The 10,254-nt window shown below is 48.8% G+C and overlaps 1 protein-coding gene across 3 annotated transcripts; it reads left to right on the top strand.

The window, feature by feature from the left end:
• Positions 1–5,504: 5,504 nt before the first annotated feature.
• On the top strand, positions 5,505–10,254 carry LOC105866212 (uncharacterized). 3 transcript variants are annotated; one of them, XM_076001272.1, is made up of 5 exons: positions 5,505–6,755; positions 7,060–7,334; positions 7,901–8,047; positions 9,465–9,572; positions 10,026–10,254. In XM_076001272.1, the coding sequence occupies exons 1-5, from the start codon at positions 5,770–5,772 to the stop codon at positions 10,091–10,093; spliced, it is 1,584 nt and encodes a 527-aa protein (XP_075857387.1). In that variant the 5' UTR covers positions 5,505–5,769; the 3' UTR covers positions 10,094–10,254. The 3 variants fall into 3 exon arrangements, with proteins under 3 accessions (XP_075857387.1, XP_075857386.1, XP_075857385.1); XM_076001271.1 differs by having other exon boundaries at positions 9,465–9,596; XM_076001270.1 differs by lacking the exons at positions 9,465–9,572; positions 10,026–10,254 and having other exon boundaries at positions 7,901–8,321.

Genomic DNA, 10,254 nt, shown 5'->3' with positions numbered 1-10,254 from the left:
ATGGGGAGATCTCGCGGCCATGGGGAAACAGTGCCTGGAAGAGAAGGCCGGGAGCCCGGAGGGCACAGCCTCGCCCCAGCATGGGAAGAGGTGGTGGAGGGAAGCCCTTGAACTTTGCAGGATGCCTTCTCCACTGGGCACACTGGAAGATGATCTAGGGCGACAGTGCAGAAGGGGGCAGTTAGATTAGATGCAGGATTGACGGTGCTAAGGAACGAACCAGGCTAAGGGAAAAAGCATTTGTGTTTCGACAAAAATTTGTTGAGCATCCTCTATGTTCCAGACATGCCTTTGTCTAGGTACTAGCTGCAGTGTGGAATAAAGGGAAGCCCCTGTTCTTCTGTGCCTGACCTGTCTAGAGGGTGGGGCACAAAGCAGCAATGTGCTAGAAAGTGGGGGTTAAGGCCGGGTTACGAGGGTAGAGGGCTGGGTCATGGGGCAGCCATGGAGGCAAGATGCAGACCCCTCAGCAGGTTTTGAGCAAAGGGGGTCATGATCTGACTCACCCCTTCAAAGAACAACTCTGGGTGCTGCACAAGGAGACCAGGTCCGAGGCTACCGCAGTAGTCCAGGTGGCTGGGTAGAAATGGAGGATGACACGTAGCAAATGCTGTGACCGCAGAGCTGACAAGCTTTACAGACAGACTGGCCATGGGTCGTGATGGAAAGAGAAGAATCCAGGGAGGACACCAAAGAATTTGGCCCGAGAAACCAAGGGAATGGAATTTCTATTCACTGAGATGAGAAAAGTTGTGAAAGGAGGCATTAGGGGTTGGGGAAAACCAAGATTTTGGATGTGGAATTACTCATTTTGATGCCTTAGACATCACAGTGCAGATGTCGAGCAGACAGCTGCACGTATTAGCAGGAGTGCAGAGGGAGAGGCCGGGATGTGGGTGTCAGTTTATGAATGATCAACACACAGATGGCATTTGAAGGCATAAAATTCTACGACCCCACTTGTAAAGGGAGATTAGATATGGAAGAGTAGTCATCCGAGGACTGGGCTTTACGTCCCAATACTTAGAGGTGAAGACCCAGCAAAGGAGAGCCGGTATTTACAAAAAAAATGAAGGCACAGAGAATCCCCTTGTCTGGGCACTTACAAAAGGGTAACTTGGAAATGGTTTAGGTAGTCAGTGGATGAAAAGCCCTCTGACAATCCCATGCCTGGACCCAGGCTAGTGGCCTCTGCATGCTGAGTTCTGTTGTGCCACTATGTCTTAGAAGAGAGATTGTAATATTTGGAAAAATATTCAAATATTCAAAATTCAAGTGAATTTTGAATTAAAATGGATGTCATATGGCTTTCTAGTATATTCTACAGTTAAGCAAATAACAATAGGATGGGGTAGCTTCAGGAAGACTGTGTGCTTCTGGAGGTGTCAGGCTATAAGAATAAAGAATAAAGGAATAAAGAATGAGTGATTGACCTCTTGCTACTCCCCAAGGGGAGAAGCCCCTAAGACTTTCCTTGGAAGCACTTGTGCCTCACTTGGCCCACACTAGATTAAATATTAAGTTTCCTTCCTCCTTTCAAGCCTCAGTGCTACTATTGATAGCTGTGTGACCTCAGAAAAATTGCTTAACTTCTCCGAGCCTCCATTTCTTCACCAGAAATGACTAATAATTCCCACCATAGGGCGTTTATAAAGATTAAATAATTATAGATACATTGAGGCATGCAGTGAACTGCAAAGTGATATGCAAATATAAGGGGTGGAAATGGCTTTGCTTATAATTATATGGCTTGATTCAGACAATAATGGATTTTTCACACTTTGCATAAATAATGAGAGTTTCTATACTGAACTCACTGAACTTACTATCTTCAGGATCCAAAATCCCCAAACAGAAAGCAATCCCCTGCTATTCGGTCAAATATTTCTTGCTGTCCCAGAGCATTAAAGCAAGCTCGATTGCCTCCTGGGCTGGAAACATGAAACAGAAATTTCGGTTCCCAAATCAGTCCATGCTCTTTTCCTCCGGCTTCTGATGTTTCCTCCTTATCTTTGTAAACCCTTTAGCTGGTTGCCAGTTGAAAGCTCCTCTGATCTTCCTCTTCTGCCTCCCGTGAAGCTGATAAAAAGCAAGAGGAAACATGCACGATGGAACTGATCCTGATCCTGCCAGCCTCAGCTATTAAAACATTTCAGGCTAAAGTATGGGGTGTGGATTTGTAGGGGTGGAGGGAGGTTGTGAGTTGTGGAGACGGGAGAGGGCTGGATTACTCACCTAAAGGTCAGCAGATCTGGGTTCTAGTCTAGACATTCACAAACCATCTCTCTACAGCATTTCTGTTGCTCAGTAAAGCAAGGCGATGGGATCCAAGCTTTAAAGACCCTCCTAGCTCTTTCCGACTGGGATTCTGTGGCTTATCTGCTGTGGACTAGAAACCCATCCCTCTGTCTAGTTATTTCTATGTCAGGCCACCAGATGGCGACGTTGCCTTAACGCCAAAGCAAGTTTTCGTTGTAGGGAAAAGCCGAGTTTTACTAAAGCCAGTTTTTTTCCTCCCCTGAACTTTCTTTCTGAACACTTTGGGCATTTATGCTGAAAACAGACAGGGCACCCCTGGAGAGAAGATCTTTCCTCTCTGGGAGGACTGGGAACCGCAGTTGGTTGGAATTGTCTTCTGTGGTTGCCTGCATAGGATGGGAGCTAGAATTGGTGGATGTTAGGGAGGCCCAGAGGGTAGTGGCAGAGTGCCCTAGCTGGTGGGCCTGCGGGAGCCCTGCAAAGCTCTACCCCATGGAGGGGCAGCAGATACCAAGTTTTTCCAGACCAGGCAGAAGCAGGAGTTGCCGGATGCACTCACAGGGCAGCTAAAACGGTCCTGGCAGAATCAGACTCCTTCACTTATAAAGGTCAGAGACGTAGGAGAGCAACATGAAGTCCAGCCCTTTTCTTGTGCAGATGGGGAAATTGAGGCCTAGAGCTGGTCAGCATTCCTGATTCTATGTCTTGCCAAATTACTCTGCATTTAAACATTTCAAATAGACTTTTCAAGTGTCTCAGCAGCATGCCATGTTAAGCCTGCTGCCCTCAGGACCTCCCAAGCCCCTGCACCTCTGCATATCAGGGCATGCTGTACTTAGCGAGATTCCAACCGCTGGCTGATTCCTTCAAAGCGATCAAACAGCAGGCATACCCAGTAGCGGACAAAAGCCATTTAAAGTAATTGCTTATTAACCTACAACACACATCTCATAATAGGGTATTTTTTTTGCATTAAATAATAATAAACATTTATTTAGTGTTTCCTATGGACCACACTCTTAACATCATTATATCATGGAATCCTCACAAAGCTGTGACGTGGTTATTCCTATCTCTGCTTTATAGATGCAACAGAGGCTCAGAGAGGTTATACAGCTGGCAGGAACAGCACAAATATTTACACCTTCCATTTCCTAACTCCAGATTTGATCGTTTAGCTTCCATGTCATGCTGCTTCTTGATACACGCTTTCCCATGTATAGAATCTGATGTAGAAACTAATCAGAGTCTCTCACCGGAGCACCAGTCACCACCTCATCATTTTCCTGTTGTAATAAGAAGGCTCAGGGACAGCAAGCAGGCTTGACACCCAGAGACTTGGCGATATCACTGTTGCACCTACAGGACACTCAATATGGACATATGAGAAGATGAGACATATTCCTGCAAAAATCTGCCAGCACCCGAGTCCAAGAAACAATCGCAATCTTTGTCTGTGTGGAGGAGGGGAGTAATAGGCAGCCCTGGGGACAGAGGGAACAACAAAACAATGATGAGAGCTGATGCCTCAAGAGCCTCCTCTGGGCCATGCTCTGAGCGAAGTGCTTTATATGCACGGTCTCCCTTGGACCTGGTGTGTTGCAATAAGGACAGCTCCATCCCCACCTTGAGGGGGACAATGTCCCAAACACAGGAAGTCTTCCTAAAGAAATGGGTGCCAGATAAAAACAGTCTTCAGAAATCAAGGTTCCTAATTGACCTCAAAAGGGTGTGAAATTGAAGTGGACATATCTTCTGAAGATGTAGACAAATAACAGTCAGTGCCCAGAGCAGAAGTAACTGTCATAGAAAAAGAGACAAGGATTTCCAGTCTGCCAGATTGGATTCCCGGCTCACTGCCACCCCATTCTAACCTTGTGACCTTGGGCAAATGACCTAACCTCTTCTGAGTCTCAATTTCCTCATCTTCAAAAAGGGGATGATGGTATATATGTTTCAATGTTGCTGTGAGTGTTAAGTGGGTGACATGAAGTCCCTGGCCTGGCTTAGTTTCTGGCACATGGTGTTTGGTAGATGCTAATGGTGATGATGAGTGTGGTCGCTGATAATGCCCACCTTTATCCTTCTTTCTGACCACTGTGGGGCACTTTAGGATCTCAGAACCCATTTAAAGCCCAATTATCTCAAGGGCCTGGTCACTTCTGCCTGTTGACTGTGCAATTGTCTCATCCTCCATGCCTCCATTCCATGTTTTGCCAAACCCCAGAATTTAGGTAGTAAATTCTCAGTGCTTCAGGAGGCACGGTCTATGGTGAGTTTAATGTTTATGGAATAAATAAGAGCCAATACAACTATAAAAACCAAGAGCAAAAGTCAGTATCTTTACATGTGCTTTGGATCTTAAGAGGCCTTTATTTTCAGACTGCTCAGAGCCAAATGTGTGCCTAGTAAAGATTCTACAAGAGGTCTGGAGTGGTGTGACCAAAGAAAGAGAGAGGACTCCAGGGCCCGTCCCTGGGAAGCCAGATGGATGGCCACCTGGGGCAGGGCCAGTGGCCCCACATCACCAGGGCTGACAGACTCCATGAAAGACACACTCAGGTCAAAACAGGATTTCCAATCAAAGAAAGGAGACCAGAAATAGACAAGAGAGAAAGGAGGAGCTGTCCCAAGGGCACCCCCCTGCAGGAGTAGGAATTGTGAATCTACAACAGAAAGGCTTTTAGAAAGGGATACAGGGCTCCTTGGTGATGTTCTGGTGCCTGAATGGAAACAATCCATAAGAAAGGCCACAATGACCAGCAAAGCCCACCACCATAGCTACATGCCTCACAGCCTGAAATTTCACCAATAGGATTTCTTCTCCTTGGGTTCACAACCAAGTAAGAGCAAGGTCTGAAAAATTCAATAAAGTGTTTTTTTGTTTTTTTCTCAAAAACCTGGTGACATAGTATTGGCGTTTAGCATATCAGGCAGTGAGCCCTTTTGCTCAGCAACAGTAGGAAGAGGGAATTATAATTCAGATCTCAGGACCTTCAGAAACTATTAGAATTCATCCCAGAGATGCTGTTGACCCAGCCCTGACTCAGCCCTGCCTAGCCTTGATCCTAGCCTGGTCCCTCTCTGACCTGCTGCATTTAACCTGACCCCTTCCTCACCTTCCCATCCCCATTTTGGCCCTGTCCATACCCTACAGTGAGTCTGCTCTGACCTAGCCCTAGCCCCCATGTCACTCACATAAGGGTAGGGTAGAGTCTGAGGCCATGGCCAAGGTCCCAACCTCCTGGAACCTTTCTAACTGTCACAGAACCTTCCTGCAACCCCAGCTGCAGGCCAGACTGACTCCCTGAGCCCTGCCTGTGGATGGCAGGAGAGACCAAAAATCACGGAAGAAAGGACAGTGAGATCCAAATGCCGGGGGACAGAGCCTGAACCCCAGAGAGAAACCAAGAGGCTTCCAGGTGGCCACTGAAGTATCTGGAAGGAGGGGCTGAGACAGTTGCAGGCTGTTGAGTGGATCTGGGGACTGGCCCTGCCCTGCGGCTCCACATGGCCCAAAGGCCTCTATCTGACCTCCAGGGCACCCAGCCAGGTTTCCTGACAGCAGCAACCAACACCAGCCATGCCAAGACTCAAGACCCTCCACCAACTACCTACAACCCTGGAGTCAGTACCCCAAACTCTCCACCTGCTATCCACAGTCGCCGGGTCAGTATCCAAGACCCTCCACCAGATATCAGCAGTCGCCGGGTCAGTATCCAAGACCCTCCACCAGCTGTGAGCGGTCGTCGGGTCAGTATCCAAGACCCTCCACCAGCTGTGAGCGGTCGTCGGGTCAGTATCCAAGACCCTCCACCAGCTGTGAGCAGTCGTCGGGTCAGTATCCAAGATCCTCTACCATCTGTGAGCGGTCGCCGGGTCAGTATCCAAGACCCTTCACCAGATTTCAGCAGTCGCCGGGTCAGTATCCAAGATCCTCTACCAGCTGTGAGCGGTCGCCGGGTCAGTATCCAAGACCCTCCACCAGATTTCAGCATTCGCCGGGTCAGTATCCAAGATCCTCTACCAGTTGTGAGTGGTCGTCGGGTCAGTATCCAAGACCCTCCACCAGCTATGAGCAGTAGCAGGGTCAGTACCCAAGAGATACCATCCATTACCCACTGTCACCATTTCCTTATTCGAGATGTTTCACAAATTTCCCAGCCTCGACGCATCAGTATCCAAAGCTCTGACTCCGGGGCCAGTATCAAATCAGTTACCCACAGTAGCCATGACCACATGCAAAAGTGCCCTCTGACAACTAAGACTCCCCACTTAAGTATTCAAAGTCACAGGACACAAAGCCGGGGCACTATTGATATACCCCCATCAATTACCATTAGCCCTGAGCCCAGTATCGAAAGCATGGAATCAATTATATGGCAGTCCCAGGAGAGTCTCCAAGAAGATGTGCTCAGCTCCCAACTCAAGCCAACTTCACTAGACAACATTGAGAGCATTTCATCATGTAGCACCATTGGAACCAGTTCTCTCCAGTAAGAGGCAGGGGCCCAGGCAGTAGGCCAATTTATGGGCTAGAGTTTGGAGGGAGGGGAAGCAGCTAAAAGTCAGGGAGGGACCTGAAGCATGGTTGGTGTATCAGAAACTAGAGGCATGGCAAGACTTGGAAGGTCGACCTAAAGGCTGGCCCTGGGTGAAGCAAGGCATAGAGGAGAGACCTGGGAGATACAGGGCATGGAGGGTGAACATGAGGTAGACACACTCTGAAGGCTGGACCTGGGGTGGCTGGGGAGGGTGGCTGGACTCAGTGCTGACAATGGCGTGGATGATTTGCTGCAGGTTGCAGAGCAAGTGTAGGCGCCATTCACTGTTGCCTGTGGGCTGGCAGCTGCTGCATGAGGCCAAGAAGATCAGCCGCCATCTAAGCCTGGTTTTGAGCCTGGCCGGCATAGTGGTCATCGGTCTCGTCACTCTAAGCCAGCCCTGGGTCCACTTCCAGGTGCCACTGAGGCCCCCTGGGGACCCTGCTGGCTCCCCAACCATTCTTATCAACACCGTCTTCTTTGTGCGGTGCCCTGACAGCTCCTGCCGACATGAGTACGACCAGAATGCTTGTAAGGCCTGCCCTGTCCTCACCACACCTGAGACTCATCTCTCCACTTTATCCTGGGGACCCCTTTATCTGTCACAGAATGGTTTCTTCCTTACCTGGAATTATTGTCACAGGTCCTGTGTGGTTCTCACTGCCCCAGAACAATGCTCAGAGACCCAGGAAGAGCCTCACTGGCCTGGGTGGTCCTCATGTCCCCAGGATGGTCCCCACTGCCTGAGATGGTCCTCACAGTCCTAGGGTGGTGCTCAGTGCCCGGGAATAGTCCTCATAGATTTAGAATGGTCCTCACTGCCCTAGAATGGCCCTTACTTCTGGGGATGTTCCCCATTGCCCACCTCACTTCTCACTGTCCAAGAACCTGTCTTCACCTATGCAGAGATATATCCTCAATGCTAGAGATATTGCCTCCATATCTCTTCTCTCTAGAGATTTAAATTTTCTTAAAATTAGAATAAATAATTTGCAAGGGAGGGTTTGAGAATATTCCCAGACTGACTGGTGACCCTTTCCCTCATGCTCAGAGCCTGAGGGCCAATCTTGGTGTCCCTGATTCTCTTCCTTTCCCAGACTTGTTGGACCTGGCCTGGGCCTTCCTCCTCTTCTCCAGCATCGCCAGCTTCTGCCTGAGCATGGCTCTAATGAGCACCATCTTCTTTGCCAACTTGAACCAGCACCTGTTGGATTTCTTCACCTTCATCACCAGCACCCTGGCAGGCACAGCACTAAGATCCTTTCCTCCAGAACCAAGGCGAGGAGTACTTCACCCAGTGACAATCATGAACTCCAACCCCATTCCCACCACACTCCAATCCTGTCCCCATCCTCACCTTCATCCCCAATCCCAATCCTGTCTTCTTGCAAATCTCCAACCCATCCCAATAAAAAATATCAACCTCGAGTCCAACCCCATATCCACCATCAACAAATGTCAAACTCATCCACATCCCTTTCCTTGATGTCCATCCCCATCCCTACCCCATCCTCAGTTCATCTTCTTTCCAGTATCCAGCCCATCCCCATTACCATCCAATTCAACCCAACCCCATCACCTGTGAACTTCAACCTCAAACTAAACCCCAGTCTACCTCCAACTCTATCTTCTCAATCCTCAACCCCATTCCACCACAACCACAACCCCATCCCTACTACCTATGCATGTCACTCTCAAACTCAACCCAACCCATTCCCAACTCCATCCTCTTACCCACATCCAATCCATCACCACTCCCAACTACAACCCTATGCCAACCACAATCCATTCCCATCCCACCATCCCCCTCAACCTCAACCTCCGTCCTCATCACTCAAACTTCAACCACCACCGATATCCAACCCCATTCAGAATTCTGTCCCACCACCAGGTCTGTGATTTTCTTCAAGCTACTTCATCTTTCCAAGCCACAGTTTTCTCATCTGTAGGATGGAGACAAAATTTCCTACCATGTGGAGATACCGTGAGGATTGAATTAGAATACGTCAGTACTTGATGGCAGCTATTTATTTTTGCACAAGTCCTTGCCATGATAACTCTCCCACTCCCATCCAAATATTATAACTAGTATTTATCCAGTTTGTCCGGTAGCTCTTCCTAAATTGTTTCAATATAAGGTACAAAGTGTAGGAAACACTTTGATCTTAATGTAATTTGAAATACTTGGAAGGACCCAGTTCTTAGTACTTCAGAAGCTCAAAACTAAAGACCCAATATAATGATAATGATCATTCCAATCCTTGAGGGTTTACTATGTGCTGGAAATGGCACATAGTCAATAACTCCTCCTGACAGCCCTAGGAGGTGGGTCCCCTGCCCACTCTGCATGAGGGAACTGAGGCTCGCTGAGATGGAGTGGTTGCCCTAAGGTGAGAGGCAGAGGCCGGAAAGAGCCCTGCTCTGTTGGCCTCAAAATCTGTGGTTTTAGACATGTCATTGTCTGGTTAAAGAACATGGTTTGCACTTCCAACATCCTCTAGCATGACATTGTTAGGAGCCCATCTTCCTGCTAGTGAGCAAAGGCACAGGGGCTGAGGGCTAAAGAAAGTGGGGAAATAATGAGCAAGAGCCAGGCAGCCACACAACTAGGGGTAGGGGACATGCCTGATTCCTGGCATCCTAACACTCGTGTTCTTGCAGGGACCAGCATCACACTGGGTATCCTGTTCTACCTCCTGCAAGCCCAAATGTACCTGCAGGAAGGCATGACCTACAAGCTGGGGCTCAGCTTCTACTTGGCATGGACTGGTGTCTTCCTCTTCCTGATGATTGGTCTGGGCTGGGATGGGGTTGAGTCTGGGCATGGGTATAAGGATGCAGATAGGTATTTGTGTGGGACAGAGTTTGGGATGAGGATGGGGTTGCAGACAAGGATAGGGAGGATGTGTCTGAGGCAGGAGACAGGGCTGGGATGCACATGGGGCTGGATGTGGGGATGGGGTTGGGCTTGAGTTTGAAAATGGGTTGGCGACAGTGTAGGGGATAGAATTGATTCTGGGTTTAGGGATGTGTTTGGGAATAGATGAGGGGATGGGATGGAATCGGGGGTGGGTTTAAAAATAGGCTTAGGGATGAGGCTGGGTTTGGTGATGGGGTTGGACACAGTGTAGGGTGTGCAGTTGGGCTTGGGGACAGGACTGGGATTAGGGTTGGGCTGATGAACTCTGTGTCCCATCCCCTCTGTCATTTTGCTTTCTCCAGGTTTCTTGTCCTATCTGAATCACAAAAATTTCTGGTCCATCCTGGCAATCCAGGCCATCTGGTCTTAGGACGTGGAAATGACCCCACCGCTGGCCTGCTCCCGCAGCTCTTTGTCATGCACCTGACAACCCTGGTCTCCAGCCCCCACCTCCACCAAGACCCTTGTCCTTTTTCAGTCCCTTCTGACTCCTCTCAACCCAGATTAATAATTTGTATTTTTAAATCTGTA

Source organism: Microcebus murinus, chromosome 4 (assembly GCF_040939455.1).
Source record: "Microcebus murinus isolate Inina chromosome 4, M.murinus_Inina_mat1.0, whole genome shotgun sequence".
NCBI lineage: Eukaryota > Metazoa > Chordata > Mammalia > Primates > Cheirogaleidae > Microcebus > Microcebus murinus.
The sequence above is the reverse complement of the archived record's forward strand: the minus strand, read 5'-3'. Positions and strand labels throughout refer to the sequence as shown.